This window comes from Melospiza melodia, chromosome 22 (assembly GCF_035770615.1).
Source record: "Melospiza melodia melodia isolate bMelMel2 chromosome 22, bMelMel2.pri, whole genome shotgun sequence".
Lineage (NCBI taxonomy): Eukaryota > Metazoa > Chordata > Aves > Passeriformes > Passerellidae > Melospiza > Melospiza melodia.
The window spans coordinates 2,294,221-2,319,509 of NC_086215.1; the positions used below are offsets into that span (position 1 = coordinate 2,294,221).

At 53.7% G+C, this 25,289-nt stretch overlaps 1 protein-coding gene across 3 annotated transcripts; it reads right to left on the minus strand.

Annotated features, from left to right (window-relative positions):
• Nucleotides 1-317: 317 nt before the first annotated feature.
• TRAF2 (TNF receptor associated factor 2) lies at nucleotides 318-23,450 on the minus strand. 3 transcript variants are annotated; one of them, XM_063175031.1, is made up of 10 exons: nucleotides 23,328-23,450; nucleotides 21,064-21,284; nucleotides 20,406-20,484; nucleotides 19,959-20,057; nucleotides 10,970-11,041; nucleotides 9,354-9,428; nucleotides 6,780-7,139; nucleotides 5,702-5,879; nucleotides 4,051-4,199; nucleotides 318-3,377 (listed from the first exon to the last, which is right to left on the minus strand). In XM_063175031.1, the coding sequence occupies exons 1-10, from the start codon at nucleotides 23,343-23,345 to the stop codon at nucleotides 3,159-3,161; spliced, it is 1,470 nt and encodes a 489-aa protein (XP_063031101.1). In that variant the 5' UTR covers nucleotides 23,346-23,450; the 3' UTR covers nucleotides 318-3,158. The 3 variants fall into 3 exon arrangements, with proteins under 3 accessions (XP_063031101.1, XP_063031102.1, XP_063031100.1); XM_063175032.1 differs by lacking the exon at nucleotides 23,328-23,450 and adding an exon at nucleotides 22,443-22,484; XM_063175030.1 differs by lacking the exon at nucleotides 23,328-23,450 and adding an exon at nucleotides 21,979-22,317.
• Between the last annotated feature and the right edge of the window lie 1,839 nt (nucleotides 23,451-25,289).

Genomic DNA, 25,289 nt, shown 5'->3' on the forward strand with positions numbered 1-25,289 from the left:
ACTCAGAGCTGTTACAACCAAGGACTGGACTGCTGGATTTGCCTCAGCAGCAGAAGCACTGGAACCACTGGCCCAGCCCTGCTGCACTGGCTCCCACTGGCCTTTGGCCCAGTGGAGCTCCAGCAGCCAGACTCCAGCTCCTTCCCTTCCCATTGCAGATCCCCCTGTTCCCTCCTTGTTTGGGAATCCTCCTGCAGGGATGCAGGAGCTGGGGAGAGTTCCCAGCACAGAAATAATCCCCCAGCAGAGAAACCCCCCTAGCCTGACACAATCCTCCCCCATGCTGTGCCCAGGATCCCCTGGCTCACACACAGCAATGCTGTTCAAACAGCTTTTATTAGTGGTTCTGACCATACTACACCCTCAAGGAAAACAAAACCTAGTTCACAGTGTTGAGATGGTGTAGTCAAAAGAAAAAAAAAACCCACAAAAATCCAGCGGTGGCTTGTGTCCAGTGTTTGTGCATGTGCCCCCAGGCTGGCAGAGCTGTGCCCAGGAAGGGGCCGGGCCCCTGTCTGCAGCACATGGGCACAACTCCTGCTGCCAGCTGCAGAGCTGCTGAGAGCCAAAAAAGGCCCGGCAGCATCAGCAGTAGCAGGAGGGTGGGGAGGAAAGGGCTCCCAGCAGGAGGGGCTGCCAGGCCGTGTTCCCGTGGCCTGAAGAGCTCAGCCGGAGCTTTGCTGCAGCACCGACTCTCCCACAGACCTTCCAAACGTGCTGGGGCAGGAGCACCAGTTCCCACCCTGAAAGCAGCCCAGAGCCCCCAGCCCCAAGCGAGCCAGTGTCTCCACAGCCCCTCCTGGCACTGCAGAGCCCCCAGCCCCGCTGAGGCAGCACCCCCTGAGCAGACATTCTGATCAACACAGAACACTCAACTCCCAGCAATTCTGTGAGCAGAGCTGACTCTCCTGTCCCTTCCCAGGCTTTTCCAAGCATCCCTGGGGAGCTGCTGTAGATGGGAGCAGGGCTCTGCTAGCCTGGATTTCCTCATAAGGCACAGCGTGAGAGCAGCAACACAGGGCTCGATCTGTCCCTCGGGACAGGCTGGAGGGAACTTCACAAAGGGAGGGGTCCTGTGACCCCTCTCCCTGCTCAGGCTGTGCTGTCACCAGCTTCTGTCCCCCTCCCCCAGCAGCAGGGGCTGGCTCTGTCCCCAGACCCTGCACACACACATGGGAGAGGTTCCATGCACTGATTCCAAAGGGAATCCCAGGTCACCCCAGCACCTGTCTGGAGAGCACCTGGCCAGCACAGCAGCCCCGGGTGCAGCTCAGCCAGCAGGGCACTGGGCACCCCTGAGCTCCTGGTTCCATGCTCACTGCTCCAAGGTCAGGAAGGTTGGAGGCCCCTGAGCTCCTGGGCAGCAGCAGGGACATTCCAAACAGCCCCAGGGATAGGTCAGGGCAGTGCCAGCACATGGGGGGGACAGCCAGACCTTGCAGGGCTCCCTGCCAGGGCAGAGCCTGATGGTGTTCTGGACCCCTCAGGGTGGCTGTGCCAGAGCCAGGGTGTGAGCAGACCACAAGCCTGGCAGGCTCTGCAGCCATCAGACACGGGCTGGGCGCCTGGCAGGAGCTGCTGGCAGTGGAGGGCCAATCCCTGGCAGCCACTGAGGAGGGTGACCACGTTCCAGCCTCACTGCCTGAGGAGCAGCACAAGCGCCAGCCAGGGCCCCTGATCAATGCAGGGTGCTCACAGCTGGTTCCTGTCACCCAACATCTCCTGTGGCACATTCAGCCACTGACAGGGGTGTGAGAGGCTTCGAGTTCACCCTGGATCAGGGCCCATCCAGAGCTACTCATGGCTACAACAAAGCTGTAGAGGGCACTATGCAGGGATGTGGCAGCCAGTTCTTCCCCACTAACACTGAGACCTTCTCATGGTTGCTGAACCTGTGCTGTCCAGAGGGAAGGAACCCAGGGACAGAAAGGGGACAGCATGCTTCACTTCTCCAGCCCCCAGATCCTACCCAGGTGGCTGCAGGTTCAACGTGGGGCCAAGTGGAGGAACCAGGAACCTGCCACTGGGAACCAGGTGCCCCATGACTCCTGAGCTCAGGGATGGGGAGGAACAGTGAGGGAGACCTGCTGCTGGTGACTGCAGGCGCTGTGAGAGTGCAGGGGCTGGCCAGCAGTGCCCCCTGCATGGGCACACAGTACACATCCCATGGCCAAGGCCGCAGTGCCCAGACAGACACGGCAGTGCAGCTGCAGATGGATGTGGAGCTCAACAGCAGCAGGAGCCCGAGGAAGGCTGGTGGAGCTGTCCCACCATGGAAATGCAGCCAGTTCTCTTGTCTTTGCCTATGAGCAAAGACAGCTCCCAGCACAGCACCCATCCCACCCAGTGCTGCTCAGCACACAGGGCAGAGAGGGGCAGGGCTTGGAGCTTTCAGGGTGCACACCGAGCTCTGTGCCACCCTCCTCTCCTGGCACAGGAGGGACAATCTCCACAGAGATTCATTTCTTCACCACAGGCATCCCTGGTGCTGCCCCATGGTCCCTCCTGGGCAACAGCACCTCCTGCCCCATTCCACACTCCAGCACACACCACCCATCACACACCCAGAAAGGGCTGGACTAAGGGCTCTCCTGCCCTGCAGCTGGGCTCAGCATCCTCCCAACACACCAACGGCATCAAACCAGTCTGTGTCTCTCTTGCCCAGCTGGTACTGCAGCTGTCACACACCCTCCTGGTCTCCCGGGGTGTGGAGCAATCAGCAGTGCAGAGCCATGGCACCCCACAACTTCCAGGAACATGGAGATCTCAGAGGGAAATCCTAGACAGCGGAGCCAAAATCCACAGGAGGTGGAGCTCAGGCAGGGCAAACCGCTGTTTTACTAGAGAGCTGTGGATGTCGGCTAAACTGGTAGAGCAAGAGCTGCACTGGTTTCCACTGGAGTCCAGACAGCAGCAGTTCAGACATCCAAGTCCCTGCAGGGAATCTTCCATATTCCACAGCCTGCCAGTGTCCACCCAACCCTCTCCTCAGGAGAGCTCCTATCAGACACCTCATTTCCACTCAGAGCAAAGGTTCCTTTTCAGGAAGGGCTTTTCCCCTCTCTGTGCCCCCTCTTGCTCTCAGACCCGCCTGAAGTGCAGCACAAGATGCCCTGGGCAGTGCTGGCTCCATGCTCACTGCTCCAAGGTCAGCAGGGTTAGAGGCCCGTGAGATCAACGATGGCTTTAATAAAGATGGCATCATCACGCACGTAGGAGTTCTTGGCTTCCATGACGGACACGGGGCAGAAGAGGGGGCAGCCGCTGGCGATGTTCATCTCCGTGACGGGGCGCTGGAAGGACGAGGACGTCACGTCGGGGCGGAAGGCATCGATGATGTGCTCCCGGTTATTCTGGTCCAGAAGCATCAGGGTGACCTGTGGGGAAAGGTGAAAGCACAGGGGAGTGGCTGAATAAAAGACACATGGAAGGCCAGTCCAGTGACCTGCATGCAGGTAACCAGCAGCCACAGCCACCCCGTGCACCTGCAAATCAGAGAAATTTCTCTGAGTGGGACCAGCAGAGAACATCACCTCAGGAACATCCTGTAGAAACCCTCCCCATCCCCACATCCTGCCTATCGCTGGAAACTTCCCTGTGGCAGCACAACTCTGTCAGACTGACTGAAAACCTACACTCTGCTCTCAGAACTGACACTGCACTCAGGTATTTCCCTGAGCCAGGGCTGTTGTCCTCTCTGCATCTGCTTGTGCCCGCTCACTCCGCCTCCATGTGTTCCACAAACCTGCAGTGCCCAAGAGCTGGGATCTGAGCTCCTGACAGGGAATGAGCACCCACTGTCCCCAAGCTCTGAGGCCACCACAACCTTCCCTTGCCCCCAACCCTTGCAGAGGCTCTGTGCGATTCCCAACAGCCCATGTCACCCCCTTGCCCCACAGCACAGCCATTGCTCTCAGCACACCTGGGCAACCCCCAGGGCAGTCAACACTGCCTTGCCAAGCGGCCCGGAGTGGCAGTGCTGAGAAACTCCAGTGGGTGCTGAACCAGAGAGGCCATGGACGGGCACAGTGGGCTCTGCTCCAGACCCACCTTCTGGTTAAAGGGCCACCGCAGCAGCGCATCGTTAGGTCCCTTCATCACCACAAAAAACAGGGACAGGTGGGTGCCACGGCCGGTGCCGTCCCCATTCAGGTACACGCGCAGACACATCTTGTAGCCGTACTTGCTGGTGTAGAAAGCTGTTAGAGAAGAGTGGAACAGGCACAGTGAGGGTCCAATGCAGCACAGCCTAGCAACAGCAGATCTCTCTGAAATCCGAGCGCTCTGAAGTTTGGAATCTGAGAGAAGCCAGGTCTGGGCTGCACCAGAGGTGGTCTGGAAAGCCCAAGGCCAGGAAGTGCAGCCCCTGGCCTGAGCAGATGCTGTGCACAGAGCAGTCACCAGTCCCCTGGCTATTCCCTCACTGCCAGGGGAGATCTGCCCCAGATTTGGGCCAATCCTCCTGCACCTCAGGGCTGAAGGAGCTGTGGTTCATGGCAGCAACACTGGTGAGCAGGAACAAATCCCCCCATAAAGCACCTGGCTGGAAGCACAGCACTCTCAGCACCTCCACTGTGAGCTGATGCCTCTGATCCGGGCAGGGGCTCAAGCAAGTGAACTTTAATTCTCATTTGGATTCCCACAGCATGGCTTGGGCGTGGCCAGGATCGGATTTCAGGCACTTTCCTTCCCCAGCAGTCCTGGGAATGCCTGTATTGTGACACTAGACCTGTGTGGGGTCACAGCTTGGAAGGGGACCTGCCACAAGTCACCCTCCCACAGTGGCACAGAGCACATCTGGGACTGGCTGGGCGAGGCTCAGTGGGCACAGGCAGAGATCAGGGGTCACAGCCAATAATTTACTGCAGGACTTGGTGCTTTTCTCAACAGGCAGACTATGAATAGCAGAGACACTGTGCTCTCGCACAGGGTGAGGAGCAAGAGATCGGATCTTTGTCACTGCATCCCTCTTGGAAATGCCCAGCTCATTTCCTCCACTCCTTCCTCCCCACCTGCTTTACCCAAAAGCTCTCAGGACAGATGACCCCTTTGTTAGTCCAAGGAGAATATCCCCACTGGGCCTTCTCAGCACTCTCATCACCCTTTGAATATAAAACCCATCGAGGAACAGAAGGAAAGATGGCTCCAGAGTGGTGGGAGCAGCCAGGGAGAGGGACCATGCAGCTGGGCATCCTGCTCTCTCTGGCCCAGGTGAGGAGCAGAGCAAGAAGCCAGTAAGGCCCTGCCCCTTCCCCCCCAAGACTGATAGCCTTCACCCTGGCTTGTCCTGGGTCAGGCCCTGAATGAATCTTCCTTGAACAACTTGCTGTTTTTAGCGCAAGATTTTGCCCTTTGCCAAACCCCGTGGCACTCTGTCCTCACAACACTGTAAGCAGTATCTCCACTTCCTTTTCTTTAACACAGATATCAGCTGGTATTTCCTTGCCTTTACATTTAATGCAAACCAAACAATTACAGCCAATTCCCTTTCTCATCCCATCCACAGCCTGCATCTCTCTCCTCTCAGCCCTCTCTTCCCTCTTGGAACAGCACTGCTCTGCATGCTTCACTCTCCAAGATAAAACACTCCCTTCCATATGGAATATTTCTTTTCTCAGCCTGGCAGCATTTCCCAAGCAAAGGTCCTGCCACGAGACCCACACGCAGCTGAGATGCAAGAGATTTTGGGGACTTTGCGCACCTGGAGAGAAGATGGCAGGCGAGCGGCCCGTTATCGCCTCCTGACGCTTCCGCGCAAACTCCGTTATCTTCCAGATGAAAACCCCATCGTAGGTGGAAGCCTCCATGTTGCGGATCTTCTCCTCCATCTCAGCCATGGCCAGGTCTTTAAGCCCAATGCTCCTCTCCAGCTGCCGGACCTGCTCAGTGGGACACGTGGTGCAGGTGAGAAACATGCAGGCCCTGGGGCCTGGGAGAGACCTCCAAAATGGACAGGGAGCAGGGAGGGAGAAACTGAGCAACATAAGCCAATTCACTGAAGCTTCCTTCTCTGGAGAAGATCCATCAAAACAGCTTAGTGCTTGAGCTGGGAACTTTCCCGTAGCCAATGTAAAACTCCTTCCAAGGAGCTGCTCCATTGGCTGAGCAGTACAAGAAGTGTGGATGGGGAAAAAATCCCCAATAACTCAGCATTGTGACAAAACTAAATTGAGAAAGAAAAGAACCTACACCCTCTGGAGGGTTTGTCCCTGCCAGCTCACACAGGGTCACGGCAGATCAGCTGCCCAGAGAGCACAGGTGCGCTGCAAACTGCACAGCTCCAGGCGCCAGGAACACCAGGAGCCCTCCACAAGGGACTGTGGTGGAGCAGACTGGTGGAGGCAGCTCCTTCACACCTCCAGCCTGTCACTGCAGGCAGCAGCACTGATGGCACTCCTATGGCAAAGGCAGCACTCATTTGGAAAAGTCTGGAAGGTGAGCAGCCCCACAGATTCAGTGAGATGCAGCACAAGGAGATGCAGTGAAATTCTGGGTGCTCTGGCTCTTGTCAGAAAACTGTGCTGAGGAAGAACCCCTCAGTATCTCACTCAGTTTGATAATTAACAGAGGTCTGATGCTTTAGACAGGTCAGTTAAATTCCCAGCTTTTCCAGGGAGCTGCTGAGGATTGGGCATAGGCACACAGGGTATTTTACTTCTGCCTTCAGATTTGTGGAGTTTCAGGACCAAGTGGTGAAGCTTTGCTAGCTCATGACACAGAAAGGAAACAGGAAACAACCTCTGCTGGGAGTGTGGGAACCCAGGTGAGCAGTTACACACCTTGTTGCTCAGCGTTTCGATTTTCTCCTGGTCCAGCCGGTGCTGGCGACTGTAGGCCTCAGCTGTCAGGGACACTCTCTCCACCTCCCGGTTAAGCACACAGACAATGTTCTCAAAGGTAGCTGTTTTCCTCTCAAGGGCCTCACACCTTCCCAAGAGCTCTACGGACCGGGAGAGCTCCGACTCCGAGCACAGCGAGTTTGCTCCCAGAAGTGGGGAACTGTTTTGTGATGAGGAAGGGACAGGAAGGGGCTTCAGGTCCCCAGCACCAGTCTTGAGGCTGAGCACAGAGCTCAGAAGCATGTAGAGATGCTCTGCCAAACACTTCCTTTCGTGTTCTGGGAGCTTTTCATTTTCCACCTACATGAAGAGAAATACATCCCCCATTCAGCATGTGCAATCTACACTGTCACCATCCACAGAACAAATTCCTCCTATCCAGGTTGTCTCTGTCCCTCTGGGAGCCTCTCAGGATCCCTGGCCAGCCCTGAGTCCCAGACACCGGGGTCAGCCCCGGCACTGCCGACAGCAGGGAGACACTGTCTGTGCCCCGAGGGTGCTGAGGGGAGATACTCTCTGTACCCTGAGGGGAGACACTGTCTGTGCCCCGAGGGGGACACTGTCTGTGCCCTGAGGGTGCTGAGGGGAGACACTGTCTGTGCCCTGAGGGGAGACACTGTCTGTGCCCTGAGGGTGCTGAGGGGAGACACTGTCTGTGCCCTGAGGGTGCTGAGGGGAGACACTGTCTGTGCCCTGAGGGTGCTGAGGGGAGACACTGTCTGTGCCCTGAGGGGGACACTGTCTGTGCCATGAGGGGAGACACTGTCTGTGCCCTGAGGGTGCTGAGGGGAGACACTGTCTGTGCCCTGAGGGGAGACACTGTCTGTGCCCCGAGGGGAGACACTGTCTGTGCCCTGAGGGGGACACTGTCTGTGCCCTGAGGATGCTGAGGGGAGACACTGTCTGTGCCCTGAGAGTGCTGAGGGGAGACACTGTCTGTGCCCTGAGAGTGCTGAGGGGAGACACTGTCTGTGCCCCGAGGGGAGACACTGTCTGTGCCCCGAGGGTGCTGAGGGGAGACACTGTCTGTGCCCTGAGGGGAGACACTGTCTGTGCCCTGAAGGGGACACTGTCTGTGCCCTGAGGGTGCTGAGGGGAGACACTGTCTGTGCCCTGAGGGTGCTGAGGGGAGACACTGTCTGTGCCCTGAGGGTGCTGAGGGGAGACACTGTCTGTGCCCTGAGGGTGCTGAGGGCACCTGGGCTGGTGCCTTTGCAGCAGGAGACACATCGGTAGGAGATAAAGGGCCGGCTCTTAGCTGGGGTTAATCCAAGGTTTTATTCTAGGAGTCTCGAAGGAGCTCCTGCACCTCAGGGGGCTCCTGCTGAGAGCCCCGGGAGAGGTGCCAAGGTTACATTAAAAGGGAGGTGGAAACCCAAAGCAGAGAACATTTACTGACCAATAAGTGACCCTGAGGGATTGGTACTGGGGGATGGACATTTAGGACAGCGTATGGGGCAAGGCTTGGGGGGCTGACCCCTGGCCTCTGGCTGATGGCTCGACATCCTGGGCTGAAGCTTCTAGATGGAGGGGATGGAATGCTGAGTGATTGACAGAGAGCCAGGATGGGGGTTTGGGGGTCATCTCATCCAGGGAGAGGGATTACACAGGTAAAGGGAGGGGGTACAGTTTGGGATAAACCATTTGGGAAAAATACGAGGATACAAAACCAAAACTACTTCAAAGTATTACAAAGTATAAAAACACACTACAACACAGGTCACAACATCAGCTTTAAATTTACAATTTATAGGGGGGAAAAAACAAAGAAATAATGGAAAAATGTGTTTTGGTGGGGGTGGTTTGGGTTTTTGTTTAGTTTTAGAAATGTTTCAAATCACATACAATGAGGGTTGCTAAACGCTTCCCCCAGCTGTACTTGTCTGCTCTGCCTTCCTCCAACTCCTCCCAGAAAAGCTCTGTCAGATGTACCTAACAGCAACAAAGGACAAAGCCTCACATAACCTCCTGGAGGAGTGATTTATTTGAACCAGTAGGACCTGCAAAAACTAAGTGACATAGAGAAACGGCCTGGCCCCAGTACTTTGCTTACAGAATCACTGTAATCACAAGTTATTACACACTTGCTTGGATGTGAAGAGACCTTAAAGCTCATCCTGTCCAAGGGATCCCAGGACAGCCACAGCTCCTCTGGGCACCCTGTACCAGGGCCTTCCCACCCTCACAAGGAACAATTTCTTTCTAAAAATCTCATCTAAACCTGACCTCTGGCAGTGTGAAGCCATTCCCCCTGAAAGTAGCATAACCACCCCAGTCCCAAAGCACTTAGAGTGCTCTTAAAGTAGAAGGAGATTTCATCCCACAGGAATTTAATCCCTGGGATGCGCAGATTCTGCACAGCAGATGATGTAAAGCTCCATGTGCAAGGGGGTTAATCAAATACCTGAAGGAAAACAGATGTAACACACGTGACAGTTTGGGCAACAGCAGTTTGCAGGAACTCTAATGCTAGGACTGAAAAGCCCTGGGGAAACCCAAGAGAGGAGCCCTTACCACCTCAGCACAGCCCACAGCCTCGAACCGGCACGGTACTTTGGACCTGCCACACGTCTTCACATGGTCCCGAAACTGGACAGGGAGGAAGGAGAGCAGTGTTAGATCTCATGTGTCCCTAGTGCTCCCTTGTCACCCCACTGACATTTGGGAAACTACAGCCAAGCTGAAGAATGCCCAAGCTACGGCTAATCACTGTCACAGTGCCCACTAAACCCGGGTTCTGCCCACCATCAGGTGTGACTTTCACCGGAATGCAAATACAGCCCTGACACCTGAAGGAAGCCCAATTTCTCCTTCTCTTGATGGCTGGGAGGTCTCACTGCTCACCTGCACATGCAAGAGTGAAAAAGCAATGGGTACAGGATCAAGCTGTGGATGCAGAATAATGAGCTTCCCTGAGGGCTGAAGAATGGGAGGCACAGGCAATAAGCCCATGAAACAAGGGCACATTCATTTTGGGCACTTCACACAACTCTGGTAAGGACGTGCTACAGGTTGGTATTTTTACCTCCATCCCAGCATTACATTTCTGCTGAGAGGTGCCACTAACCCCTCAGCACTGAGATGACTCGTTCAGGTTCCCACACAGCACATGATTAATCCAACGAGCACTGTCACAGCTTCAGCTTGGGTTTAGTGCACCTCTCACCATCAGATACCAGAGCTCTGTTCTGAACACCACCATATTCCCTCCCCACTTAACTCCTACATCTGCTACAACAGATGTCAATTAAAACTGATTTTAAACCACTTTTTTAAAGACTTCTAGATCCATGTGGCTTGTGTAATGAGTCAGGTTACTCGGAGTTAACATGGCAGCAAATAATCAACAAGAATTTGGAGAAATAAACACGGGAGTTAATATTTAAACACAGAGTAGATCACCCATGGGGACCCCATGAGGTGGCTTCCTGCAGGGCTTCATCTCCCACCTGCAGAGAAGTTGGCTGTACCCCAAACCCCAGCCTGCAGATAAGGTGGGCTGTACCCCCACCCCTAGCCCCTCCTTATGCTGCCCATTTGGAAGAACTCTTTTGCTCCTCTTTTTGCTGCCTCTGTTCCCCTGCCCTGCTAAAGGGCTTTTTCCAACTCTGTTACTAAAAATATTTGCCTGTAGAAGGCAAGATGGTTTCAGATGAATGTGCTTTTTGAAAATGTTCCCCAAAACTTGAATTTTTCAGACTCTTGAGCCTTGTTCCAGGAGCCAGCAGCCTGGAAATTCTATAGAGATGGATTCCATTAGATTATTACTTAGATATCAATTAATATAGCTGGACATGGGCTCTGTTTCCAAAATTGCAGCAGTAGTTGATGCAGTTGCTCTACACAGAAGATAAACCCATAAGCGAATTTTCCCACAGGGGCTCTGTCCCCATACATGGTCCCAAGGGAGGTGGCAGTGGCAGCACCAACACTGACCTGTGAGCACCCCTGAGCCACATTACCTCACACCTATCCTATGGAAAACTCACATCCACATTAACAGCTGCCACTCAGTTGTTTTCCCCACTTCATTTCCTAATGGACTCTGTTCCTCCCTGCTGCCAGAATGCCAAACTCAGCCCATCAGGACACCAAATACCCCCACGGCACAGAGTCAGATGGATGGATACCTTCTCCCTGGGAATCTTCTTCCCACAGCCTTCACAAGTCAGCGGGAATTCAGGGCAGACTTCATCATGAGCCTGTGAAGGAACATACAGGAGATATTTGTCCTCAGATAAGAGGTTCATGGAGGTTCTGTGATAGGCACAATCCCAAGGGGCTGGATTTATGCCTTATTACAGATGAACACTGGATTTACCAACCTACACTCAGACCTTAGTCACGCTGATGCCTCTGAGCTGCTGACTCATTGTGTGACCTCCAGACTCCCCCAATTTTGGGTGCCTATGTAGCACCCAACCTCTATTTAAAAGATGCTACAATGATTTTTAAAAAATTCAAATTATTGCTTTGATGGCCAAGATAATCAATGGGAAACTCCATTAATGGCTCTGCCAGGAGAAGACACGTTGATGCAGCTTGAGAGGAGTGAGCCACTGCCTCAGCAGGATAATTTGGGTCGTTTTTCCACTGTAATGGTTATCAGTCAGCTGAGGCATAGGCCCCGTGACAGCTCATCACATGCCGGGCTGAGCTGTCTGATTGTATCTTCACATTTGAACTAGAATATCATTTTTCAAGCAGAAAGAAAACAGCTGCACACTGTTTTTAAACTGTTTCATTTACCAGTCCCTGCACACAAGCAATTGCCTCTGCAGCCAGACTCAGGGTTGGATGATGGCCAGAGAGGCTGAACAAACGATCAGGGCAACGTGATCCTCTGTCCTCAGTAGAGTCTTTGGCAACAGTGCTGGCTAAATGGAATGCTGGAACATGCCACTGCTTCTGTACCATTTCCACGCTGCTTAAACCTTCTTGTTCTACACCCACCAGTTGAAACAAGGCACTGGAAACACCATGAATATGCAGATCAAAACTCAAATTAAAATATAAGAGCACTGAAGTCTCCTGCCATGGTAGGGACAGAAAAAAAAATCCAACCAGGAGCATTTCTAATGCAGCTATCTGAACCCAGATGTTGGAAAACTTGGTCACAATGAATCTCTGTTACCTTCTAGGGGAACACACACAAACCTCACCGTGTCACACACCAGGAAGTGAAAAGTGAAACCAGCAGTAACTCCACCCCGGCTTCTTGGTCACTCTCTCCTTTTTATGCTTTAAGTGAGTAACTTAAGCTGAGAGTTTCACCGTGTGTCCCTGGAGAGATGACTGGCCAGCCAGCGGGGTCTGGAGGGCACTGCTGCCTGCAGAGGAGGAGGGGGCCAAGTGCCTGCCTTTATCCCACTCACTCAGAGGGAGAGAGCCCTTTTTCCTACCCACCTACTGCTCTCATGTTCTAGAAACACCCGGTAACATCTACCCCATGAACCACAAAGCACTGGCAGAACAGATGGTCTGGCTGAAAGAAGGAAATTTCACTGCAGAGGCAACTATTTTAAAAGGGAATATTTTAAACTTATGGTCTCCCATGCCAACATGTGGGTGTGAAACAACCACACTCCCCACCTCCCAGCATTTATCCTCCATCCCGATTCCCCTCTGCACCATGATGCAACAGCCAAGAATGGGCAGCCCTGCCTGCAGCATGGGAAGGAGCTCAAAGAGAAACTGCTGTGTATGTAAATAGTTAAAGACACCAGAGGCTTCAGCCAGCGCAGATCCAAACATTTCTGTATAAACAGTTTCAGGTTCTTCTGGAAACCCCTGTTCCTCCTGTCCCACGTGGGTGTCAGAACAGAGATAGATGGTATCACTCCTGGAAGAAATCCAACCGACCCTGGAGCCAAGAGCAGGGGCTGGCACTTGAGCCTGATCTGCCACACTCCACTCCCCCTGCAATGGGGCAATCCTCCTGTTTATATCTTTCCCAAACCCATAGCTGTAGCTTCTGCTACAGGGATAAGCACCACCCACACTCACATCCAGGCACTTGCTTGGAAAGTTTTTGGGAGCTCTAGAAAGCTCCAAGTGGAGCTTGGAGCTGTGCATGGGACTAGGCAAGAGCAGGCACTCTCCCAGAGGGAAACCAGAATGGAAATCAAGCTGGACAGGGATCAGAGAGAGGGGACAGCCATGGAAGAATTCAAGTGGAGCTGGAAGACAATGGCTCACCCAGCAAGGCACACACCAGCCTGCAGCATCCAACAGCAGGAGCAGGAAAATCCAATGGGGCAGAGTTAACAGCCTTCAGCAACACCCGGTTCTTCCCACTGAATTACAACCAAAGCCGCTGATTGATCAATTTCCTTCCCTAATAATAAACAGTGACACAACCCCACAGCAGCCTGCCCATCACCCACCACCACCAGACATGTCATTCTCTGGGAGCTCACCAGAAAGGTTAGAAAATCAGAGACCGCTGCCCGTGGGAGGACCAGGGCAATGGAGAGGACCACAGTCAGGGACCGTGTGTGAGGCAAATCAGAATCACAGAATAATTGAATGGTTTGGGTTGGAAGGGACCTTAAAACTCATTTCATTCCACCCCACTACTGTGGGCAGGGACACCTTCCACTATCCCAGGTCATTCCAAGCCCCATCCAACCTGGCCTTGGACACTTCCAAGGGATGGGGCAGCCACAGCTGCTCCGGGCAACCTGTGCGTGGGCCTCACCACCCTCACAGGGAAGAATTTCCTCTTAACATCTAATCTAAATCTCTCCTCTTTTGGCTTAAAACTGCTCCCCCTTTTCCTGTCACTATGTGTCCATGTAAAAAGTCTCTCTACATCTTTTTCAAGTCCCCTTTAAGCACTTACAGGCTGCAGGGAGGTTTCCCCAGAGCCTTCTCTTTTCCAGGCTGCTCAAAGGTGCTGAGCTCTCCTCTCTGCCTGCAGGCCTACTAGCAAATGGAGCTGCCCGTGGGTACTGGGAATCTCCCAACTCAATATCAGGAAAGCAGAAAAGCTGTATATGATTTAAATTTGCAGTGTTTGCAGACAAAGTTTCTCTCTGGACACTCTGGCAGCAGGATGAGGCTGTTTCATCCCGGCCAGCAAGGGCAGCACTCTTGCATTGCAGCTGTGCAGGGGAGTGAAGGCATACAGAGGGAAAAGTGGGTTTTGGTAAGGGCAGCTGATCCCTGGAGCACACAGTGATCATTCCTAAGGAGGCTGAGAGCAGATCTCACTGTGCTCTGAAGCTTCCTCATGAGGGGCAGCTCTGACCTCTGCTCTGTGTGCCAGTGACAGGACTCAAGGGAATGGCTGGAGTTGTGTCAGGATGAGGTTAGAATGGATATTAGGAAAAGGTTCTGCCCCCAGAGGGTGCTGGCACTGCCCAGGCTCCCCAGGGAATGGGCACGGCCCCGAGGCTGCCAGAGCTCCAGGAATGTTTGGACAGCACTGCCAGAGATGCCCAGGGTGGGGTTGTTGGGGTGTCTGCTGGTGTCTTGTGCAGGGCCAGGAAATGGACTGCATGATCCTTGTCCATCACTTCCAGCTTGAGAAATTCTCTGCTTCTACACAATGCCAGGGTGAATTGCTCCCCTACTTCTCCCTCAGCCAAAAGGGAAAACTGCACTTTAATCTGATCACCATTTCACCTCAGGGCATCCCTAAATTCAATTTCAACTCTGGAAGAGGCTTCTGCTGGAAATCATTATCTCCATACTCTGGTGGACAGGACATGCCCCTGCTGCCAGGCTGCTCTGCTCATAATCTGCCACATCCATACAGGTCCAGTTTTTTATTTGAGGTCTTGTAACCATGCTAGGAATCCCAGGGGCTCCAGAGCCTGCAAGATGGAAATGTGCCACACAGGGCAGGTGCTTTGGGATGCCCTGCTCCTCTGAAGTCCCCATGCCCTTCTGTGCTGCAGCTCCTCCTGCCAGAGAAGTCCTAAGCTGGTTCTATGCCAGGATTGCTTGAACCTTTCCCCACACAGGTGAGCCAGGCTACCAGGCACAGGGTGACCACACACCCAGCCCTTGTGCCTCTGCACGGAGCCCAGCAACACAAGGCTGGAAAGCAGGAACCCAGTCTATAATTCCCAGTGCCAAATGGGAATGGGAGCTTTCTGAGACCATCACACAGGCTGGTGCCAGACACAAACTCCTCCCTTACTGGGACATGCTGTTGACAGATCCAAGCAAGTTCATTTGGCATCATTTCAAAGAAACTGTCAAAACCAAAGATGAAGTTTGCATCACTAGGTACTGTTGGCTCCAGCTGGGCAGGCAGTGAGGGCTTGGGAACCCAGCACACCCTCACTGCTCTCAGTGCCCTGGTGCCCACCTGAGTGAGGACAAAAGGCAGAAGAAGCCTTGTGGGGTTTCCTGTGGGCCTGGCTCAAGCCTCTGTTCAGACTCAGGGCAGGAACTCTTGTTTTCAGTGTTGAAGTTTTGTTCATCAATTGTTAGGGCTGATCAGACAGAGGTTTGATTTGGGGATTGCTGGCAGAGGGACACGAAGGCAGTGTTTCAGGTACTGAAGACAAGTGTGAAGGCAAGAGTGATTTCTTAGGGCAGAGGAAAGTACAAAATGCATTTGAAGCAGTAGCAGGTTTTCTGTAATTTTTAAAAAAAGGTTCTGCCACTCCTGGTTGCTTTCAACTATGAACAAGCATGAAGTGGTGGTACACTCCAGGATGCTTCTTCCAAACCCCTCCACAATTCCCCCACCTGCATTCATGGTGAGGGGTTTCCTCACAGCATAGAGCCATATGAACCACACTTAGCACTCCCCTCCACTTCAAACCTCGTGACTTACAGCTTTTCATTCTCCAAGGAGCAGATGTCAAAACCATTAAGTTTTGGGTCACAACAAGAAGGCTGAGCTGGTTTCAGAAGTGAAGAGCAGACCCTCTGTGGCTGGGGCTTTCCAATTCCCTCCCACGCCTGCTCTCTGGCACTCGCCATGGCTCTGCCTCCCACCATGGTTTGGACAGGAAATCGCTGGTGACTGGGCAGCAGCTACACCAGCAACTGTGGGGACTGTGGCTGGGGTGTGCTTGTGGGCCTCAGCTCTGGCTCTGGAAACTATAGGTGTGTCTGATCCCTTTTCCAAAAGCAGAAGGTCCTTTTGGTCACATCCATGTGCAAGTCAGGGATTCTCTCACCAGAAAATTGTCTGGTCCTGCTGGAGCTAGCTGCAAACTGCACTTCACCATCAGCCCAGAATTTGGAGCCAAAACCTTCAGAAGAAGCCAATAAATGCTGCACTGGGTTTTAAAGAGAAGGCTGGTCACCCTGCTACAGAGCACCAAGTGCTCCTGCCACAGCACCTCAAGTGTTGTACCCCACACAGACAACAATGATACAACACCCAGAGGAACAACTTTGTGGAGCAGGAGACAGGTGAACGAGCTTCAAAGACCAACAGCTCTCCTCTAAGCAATGTGCAAAACCCTGAAGTTTCAGCCTCAGCTGAAAATCACCACCAAAACCCGTTGGGGCACCGCCGGGTTACAGCTGGGAAGGAGGGGCACGACACGCTCGGGGCCCCAGGAGCCTTCTGAAGAGAGAGCTTTGCCTGGGTAAGGCATGGCAGGGGCTCCACAGCATCTCCTGGGTACGAACAGTGGGCAGAAAGGAATGCCTGGTTATCCTGTTCTTCTGGAGCCAGGAAGCCCCATAGCCCAGAAGGGGCTGCAGACATCCTTTCTGACACCACAGGCTTTTGAGTAACATCACCTGGGATCGGAGTTTTGCACCTTCTGCAGCCTTCCAGGCTCCACTTACAAAGAACTTTCTAAAATCAAAATGACAGCAACAAACTCGAGGAAAGCACGTTGTTTCCAGCTTGTTCCCACACCTGACTGTTGCCTGGCCTCAGGAGCTGAGCTGATCTGAGCCCCACAAAACTTAGTTTAAACACCAACGTCATGTTTAAGCTTAAAACTTAATTTTAAGTTTTAAAACTTAAAAACTTCCTAAACTTGGACAATTTCCTTATGTGTCAGTTAATTCTGCTTCCAGCAGAAGAGGGCTGCATTAAATTCCCTGTCTGGGGTAACCCAGGGGAACCAAGCCAAAGCTGACCCCGTGTGCCCCCCTCCTCAGCCCAGTCCTGGGGGGAGGACACAGGAAGGGAACTGGTGGGATGAAAGGCAATCATAAAAGGTGTATGGAAACTGACAACAGTATGCTGATAAACAGGAGAGGGACATGGACAGCCAGAGGTACTGTAGGGTGGGAGGAACACACCAGAGCTGAGGAACCACAAACTCCCTCTCCTGGATATCACTGGGACTGGTTTTGAGATTTTTCCTTTTGCTTTAATGGGCTGAATTTAGTTTCTGCAGCCCTTCTCAGACTTTGCTCTTGAATCTAAAGGCTCATGCCCACAGCCTGATTTTCAAAATGTACATGCAGACAGACTCATCAGTAAAAAAGGTCACTAATAAAAAGAAAAACCCTTCAGCCCCCTGCCCCAAACTACTTTATCCAAATGCCACAAAATATTTACAGACTCTGAAAAATGCAGCCATAAATCCAGACTTAAATATTTCATATGCTCCACACAGCTTGAAGCAGAGTGCAAGTCATGTCCAAACAAACAGCACTCATTCAGTTTTGCGTTTTCCTTTGAGAGCCAAACTTTAGTCTGAACAGAAAGCAAAACTGAAATCCATTTTACTCCTTTTCTTGAGGTTTAAGCTTTCCAGCTGCAGAACATGTTTCCCCTGTGTGTGCCCTGATAAGATTAGCAAATCAGAAGTTTGCAAGGGGAGAGCAGCCTCTCTCAGCACAACACACGATTTTAAAATTAGCAAACAGTGAATTCACTCTGAGGGACTTTCCATGTCCTGTCAGAAATAGCTCTGAGGTACTTTCCAGAGTGGGAGTGCTGAGCTGCTGCAGGACGCTACCACAGCACAGCTACGGATGCAGCTCCTCTGCAGCAGGCAGCTCTGCACTGTGGCCCTGCAGGCTGGGTTTAACCTTAGCCCAAGGTATCACAAGGCTCTGGGCTAACACAGCCACCCAGCGCCTCCTTTCCCAGCCCTCTTCAGCGACACACATGGCTTTGGCAGCATGGGGACAGCCAGTCCTGATTAAATGCCACAGCTCTTTGGCAGGCATGTGAGAGAAGATAACACAAGCCAGACCTTGCCTCCTCCCACCAGTTCCTAGGAAAGAGCCAGCTTTTCCTGAGAGGGCACAAAATAACCTCCTTCCTTAGGCTGAATGCCACCAGGGCAGGCAGGAGAGGTGAGTCAGCCCCTGAGAGGAAACAGCCAGCACTGCTCCAAACCCTCACACCCCTTCTACCACACAGGACTCCCCCAGACTCATAAAACCCCTGGCAGGGAAGATATCACAGATGCCCCAGCCCCACAGCCCACGCACGCCAGGGCCACACATCCATCAATCATCCTTTGTCCCAGCAAAGGCCAAACTGGGGTTTGGGAAGATCAAGTGGAGAGTGAAAACAAGGCACAGGCTCATCCATATGGGAGCTTTTCATCAGCAGTGTGCAAGGTTCTGAGGCATCACATGCTTCTGCAGCCCTGATCCCAGGACAGCTCGCTGCCCCTCTGAACTCCCAGAGGGAGCTCTGGCCAGACTCAAGCACTCTAACACTTGTCAGAATACACAGGCAGAACTTTAGGCAGCAGCAGATTTTTGCTGAGCTCTGCAAGAACACGTTAAGACTTTTCTTAAAGCCAGAAGAAAAAGTTCAGCACAGCTCATCAGCCACAGCACAATCAACACTGGAAGTTGCTGACAGATAACATGGTTTAGTTTAATGAAGATGAGCTCACTATAATCATTGCAGAAGATATCGGACCTCTGGGCACCAGCAGAAATTAAAGCATGGAGCAAACAATCTGCAGACACCACCAGCACAGCCTGAAGCTGAAACCTCAGTACCAGGGTACCCTGTTCCTGGACAGGCAATCCCCAAACTCTGTGCTGTGGTAGTGTTAAGCTTTTCATCTGACACTTCTTCAGTCCCACATCCACACCATGAGCCTCTCACAGATGTACAAATGGGGGTTCACAGCAGCAGAACCATTTAGCACCGACATCCTCATCTCTTGGACTAAACTTTGAGCGCACAGCAGAAGGCTCAGACAGCAGGACAAGGAAGCAGAGCTGCAGAAGCATCTCTCTGCCAACAGGCAGAGGCACAGTCTGGGCAGAATGCTCAGGCCTGATGCACAGCTGTTGCTTCTTCCTTCCACTTTGCAATGTCAGGAGAATCCCAGTGTTAGCCTGGACAGACCAAGGTTAAACCTGCTTCTGAAACACATCTCAGTCACTGTCAAAGCTCTGTAAACCACCAGGCTATGATCTTAATAAGGAGTGAGTGTGAACCACCAGGCTATGATCTTAATCTGGGGTGAGTGTGAAACACCAGGCTATGATATCAATCTGAAGTGAGTGTTAGAGAGAAATAAAATGCATTCCTCTTATCTCAGGCCTCCAGCGTGGCAGTTCTGCCATTCCAAGAGGGATGACAAAATTGTCCTTCAGGAGCCAAAAGCTTCACATACAGTCACACACTACAGACCAAGCACCCCCAGCCACAACTAAAATCTGCATTAAAAAGCTAGTGGGCTCCTCGAGGAGAAATGAGATGAAAAAACCATCCTGTCCAGTAGCTTTGTGTCCCAGAACAGTTTGGGGTGATGGGTGACAGTACCCAACATCCAGTCCCACTGTCCTGGTAGCTTTGGAGACAGTTGAAATGGGATCAGGTCATTTGCTGTGAGTTGATGGAGTCTGAAGAGTTTTAGGTTCACATAATGCAGAGAAATTCACAACCATTTAACGGCACAGCAATTTCTTGACAGTCTTGTATAGCAGAAAAGAGCTGCAAGGAGAGCAGGTGGTACCCATCATGGAAGGAACACGCTCACAAGCAAATCCCTGTGATCACAAGCAAATCTGAACTGATCTCAGTCCAGCCTGTGCCCTCAGCAGGGCACACAAATCCTCATTCAGGGAACCTCTCCAGCTGACAGTAAAGTCCAGGGATTTGACAACTTTCCCCCACTGTCAGCGAGCACAGACAACACCCTGAGCCTTCCCCAAGAACAGAGGGAAGAGGGATGCAGATGTGCCAAGCCTTGCTTGGGCCGGTACCTCGTACTCTTTGATGGTTCCCTTCCAGGTGCAGCCGCTGTTGATGCAGACAGCAGGCAGACTCTCCACCTCCCGCCGCGCTGCATTGTCTGGGAAAGCCTGAAAGGGCAAAACAAGCAGACCACAAATATCACTGAGGCACTGCCGTTTGGATCAGGACTTTGAATTCTTTCTGAAAACTCCTCCCAGACCAGTTGCCCCATCAACCCTCAGAGGTGTGTTAACAGCAACCAAATCTCTGTGACAGCTTTAAGTAGGGCACCACTACACACATGTGACCTGGATTTCAGCACCGAGGAGTCCAACACAGGAATCACCTTCTCACAGGTGAAGAAAAGGGTTCCTACGAATAAGGAGTTCTCAGAGCTCATGTTTTAAGCAAAAACTGTAACTGGTATTACTGACACCAGTGTTCTGTTAGGTTTTCTTCAATGTATATTTCCTTACCGAGCTTGTTTCCAAAATAGAAATTCCTTCCTCGTATATTCCTTCCTGGATACAGCTGGCACACTTCTGAGGTCCAGCACTATCAGACAGAAAAATAATAATCAAACACAACGACAAAAAAAAAATTGAAAAAAAGATTTAACAATAAATTGACTTCTGGTAACTTTATGAAAGGACAGTGTTTTCTTATTTTTAAAGCAACACATTGAGTCTTTGCTTGTGTGTATTGTTGATGCCTCTTTCTAATTTCTTTCTTCAGCCAATTAAACATTCTATTAGGCTTTCTTCAGACAAAGGTAGGAGTAAGATAGAACACAAAGAGACTTCTCTGGAAGCCAGCTTGTGCTTAAACCTCTCCCATTTTTACACAACAGTGAAATGATGACTTTATGACTGATGAAGGAAAGAGGTGATAGACCTGGACTGCCTCCTCAATAGCAAAAACAGTGCAGGGGATTCTGGAAAAGAGAACTTTGAAGCATCAACAAAGGCAAGTCAGAGATTACACATTCCCTTAGAGAAGAGACTATGCTGAATCTCAATGACTGAACACAGCTCCCTTGGTGAGAAGGCTGTGAAAACAACACTTCTCTCTGCTTTTGTTCTTGAAAATGCCTTTTCAACTATTGTGCCTTGGCACTGGAGGCCCAGCAGTTACCTGATGATTCTCTTCAGGCAGTAGGAGCAGTAGCGATGGCCGCACTGCGCCTGGAACGGCCGCCTCAGGATGTTCTTGCAATCGGAGCACAGGTATTTGACCTCCAGTTTAGTTCCCAGGATCTCCTTTGCAAACCCAGGCTGGTTTAGATCCAGAGAACCAGGTGGAGAAGAGTTTGCTGCTGCCATGTGAACGAAAAGTTCTGGCTGTATCTCCAGAGACTGAAAATAAAAGCATTTTCTCCAACTGATTATAATTGCAGGGGGGTGATTTGTCATATAAACTGTGTTATTACAGATTATTAGACTGTCCTCCAACACAAGTAAACATACAGATGTAAACCACCCTAAACCCCTGCCTTCACCACCAAAATATGGGAGGAAACTTGAATTTAAGAACTAAATCCAGAACACAGAGACATGAAGGACAGACCTAACAATTCTCCCTGTCTGAGCTGACTGAAATGCAGCCTGTTTAGAGATATCATGACTTTTTGCTTTAAATAAGGTAAAAAACTGTCTTAAAGGTGGTAAGAAATAAATAGAATAAACTCAGTTCACCAAAACCCTGTTGGCCAGCACAGCCACAGCTTGTCAGCTGTCAGGAGGGACCAAAACTCTGCCCAGAGGCAGCTAGGCCAGCATGTTCCTGGGAGGAAGCTGGGCACACAGTGGAGCCCAGGTTTAGTGGTGGCACCCAATCAGGCACAAAGGGTTCCCCAGAGGGATGGAAAATGAGGACACAAGAGGCACGAGCAAATTGGAAAAAAGGCAAAGAATAAAATGCTTTTGTTTTAGCTGCTTATGCATCTCATACCTTCATTCCCTGTGACTACATGCTACAGGCACCTAAAACACCTAAGGAGCACACCCGTGGAGTCCCCTGGTTTGGATGGGAAGGGACTTTAAAGGTCACCTCCCACTGTCCCAGGCTGCTCCCAGCCTGCCCAGCCTGGCCTTGGGCACTGCCAGGGATCCAGGGGCAGCCCCAGCTGCTCTGGGCACCCTGTGCCAGGGCCTGCCCACCCTCACAGGGAACGACTCCCAATTCCCAATATCTCATCGAGACCTGCCCGCTGGCAGTGGGAAGCTGCTCCCCCTTGTCCTGTCATTCCATGTCCTTGTCCCCAGTCCTCTCCAGCTCTCCTGGAGCCCCTTCAGGCACTGGAAAGGGCTCTGAACTGAGGTCGCCCCGAAGCCTTCTCTTCTCCAGGCTGAACGCCCCGAGCCCGTCTCCGGGAGGAGCCCCCTCGAGCAGAGACACCGCGAAGCGGAGAAGAGCCCAGGGCTGCCCCCGTGTGGCCCGGACTCCCCGCGGCCAGGAGGGCTCCAAGGGGAGCGAGGCCCGAGCCCGCCGCTCCCGGAGGGCCCCGCACTCACCGGCCCTCGCTGCGCGCCCGCACCGGAAGCCCCATCAGGCCCCGCCCCCGGACACGTGTGGCGAGCCCGGGCCCCACCCACTGCCACGGGAGCGGCCCCGCCCACGGGAGCGGCCCCGCCCACGGGAACGGCCCCGCCCCTGACACCCCCAACACCACCACCCAGCCTTGTACTTCCAACACCTCCACACCGACACCCTCGACCACCCAACAACACCCACCTCTGCACCCCCAATGCCCCCAACACACCATCACCCATCCCTGCATCCCCGACACCCCGACTCCGACAACAACCCCATCGCCACCCACGTCTGCCCCCCAATACCCTCACATCAATCTCTGTCACCACCCCACTGTCACACCCAGTTATGCCCCCTGCCACTGTCACTGTCACCCCCTCAGCTCCTCAGTCACTCCCTTACCCCGTCCTCTGTCACTTCCCCAGCACCACTCCTCGCTGACTTTCCACTGTCCCCTGCCATATCCCTGCTTCAGGCGACCCTGCTGGGAAAGAGCCCAGATCCCTGGGACACCCTCACACTCCCCCAGGACTACTCATCTACCCGCTGGGTTCCCTCATCCCTCCCCTGAGCCCACCTCATCCGCCTCCTAGGACCTCCTGGGTGCCCTTGTCCATCCCAGGGGCTTCCCATCCATCCCCTGGGACCCCCCCCTCACGCATCCACTGCATTTGCTGGAGGGGGAAAAAGACGGACAGTGGTGCTCAACCTGACCCACCCACGGTCCCATCGGAGACAGCCATCTCCCGCTGCACTCCATAGGTGAGCAGCCCCTGGTCCCTTGGAAATGGCCCGGAGCGTGCACCTGGCAGAATTGTTTTAAAGTCACTTTTGGCCATTTTGGGTACCAGTGGGCCCTCGCCTACCTGCGCACAGAGTGTCATGGCCACCTCGCGTCCCGTGGCGCGGCTCGGGGGACAGGTGGAGGCCAGCGGTCGGGAAGGATGGGCGGCGGCAGGACGGAGACGGCCGGACGGCGATGGCAGGAAAAATGCCGTGAGGGGGAAACGCGCGGCGCAGTCCGCGCTGAGGTCACGGCGAGGTGCTTCTCGCAGAGGAACTTGTTCGGCAAAAGGTCACAGCAGCGAGATTTGTCACCCGGGATCCCCAGCCTGCCTGCCCCCCTAGCCCGGCTCCAGCGCGGGGGCTCCGGGGTTTTACCGCCCGCTGCGCCGGCGGGCCGGAGATGGGCGGGTTCTCACTGCGGGGAATTCACCCGGGGCCGGGGAAATCCTCGCCGTCAGAGCGGTGACACAGCGGCCACGGTGACTCTCCCGGGAGCCTGGCTGCGAAGACGGGGCCGGAGAGGAGCGGGTCGAAGTGAAGGGCTCGGCAGGGCCACGGGGGGCTCCGGGACACCGAGCCCTTGGCGAGAGGCCAGGTGCTGCTCAGGCACCGTCAGGGCGGGATGCTCCCCGTCAGGGAGCCGGGGACGGTGCATCCCTGCGTGTGTCGGCACCGGGAACGGCACGGGCACAGCTCCCGCTTCACCCATTGCACTGCAACAGCCCTTTTCCCAGCACAGCCGGTCTGCGAACACCGGCATGGAAAACTTGGTGATGTCATCTATCGAAGAAAAATCCTGTCTGCATTTCCTGAAATGACCGTGACCTGGCAGCAGGACGTGCTGTTCCCAAAGGGACAGGAAACCCGCACCAAAGGCTTGCTCGGAACGCCCGCCGCGGGACGGGACCATGGGGCTGCTCCCAGTGCTGCTGTTGCGACAGCCCGGCTCCAGCACACGGCCCGAGGAGAAAGCCTTGCACCCCGCCAATGTCCCACCTCCGGAGCTGCTGTCTCCTGTCCCCTGGGAGCCGGGGCCAGGCGCGCTGCGGTGACAGATGACAAATGCAAACCCCCGGGCCGTCCCAGCACCTGATTTCCGAGCAATGCCTGGATCATCACCGTGACCGGGCTCTGTCCACTCATCCTGCGCTTTGTCATGGAAAGACCCCACAAAAATCCACCTAGGGAGCGTTAACTTTGTGCCCTCTCGCTTCAGAAATGACGAGAGCAGGAGCAGCTTTTCATGCCTTTACTGCGACTGCGTAAATTTCTGGGTGATTCTGATGCAGTTTAGGGATTTTCATCGAATCACAGAATATCCCCTGAGCTGGAAGGGACCCACCAGGATCCCCCAGCCCAGCCCCTGTCCCTGCCCAGCCCCCCCAGCAGCCCCAGCCTGGGCACCCCTGGCAGCGCTGCCCAAAGGCTCCTGGAGCTGCGGCAGCCTCGGGGCCGTGCCCATTCCCTGGGCAGCCTGGGCAGTGCCAGCACCCTCTGGGGGCAGAGCCTTGCCCTGAGCTCCAGCCTGAGCTGCCCTGGCCCAGCCCCAGCCGTGCCCTGGCTCCTGTCTCTGTCCCAGAGCAGAGATCAGAGCTGCCCCGCGGGAGGAGCTGCAGCCCCAGCGAGGTCTGATCTCAGTATCGCCTTCTCTGGGCTGAACCAACTCCTCCCTTGGCCCCTCCGGACCGTCCCCATGCCCGTGTCCGTCCTGTGGACGCTCTGCCGGGCTCCCCGCAGCACGAAGCCCCCTACGGCACAGCCCGGCCCAGCCCCGCCGGTGCCCGCAGGCGCGCCCGGGGCCAACGGGCCGGGGCAAACCGACACGGCACCCGAACCGCCGCACTGCGCATGCTCGGCTCGGCTCAGCCGAGCGGGTCAACGGGTCTGACAGCGCCGCAGAACAAACCAATCCCTGCCGGGTGCCAGGTGACTGGCAGGGCCAACAGCCAATCTTAGTGCGTACAGGCACGTGCCGTCCGCCCCCAGGTTTGCGTGAGCACCTGCCAATCACGTAGCGAGGAAGCTGATTGGCAGGCAACTGC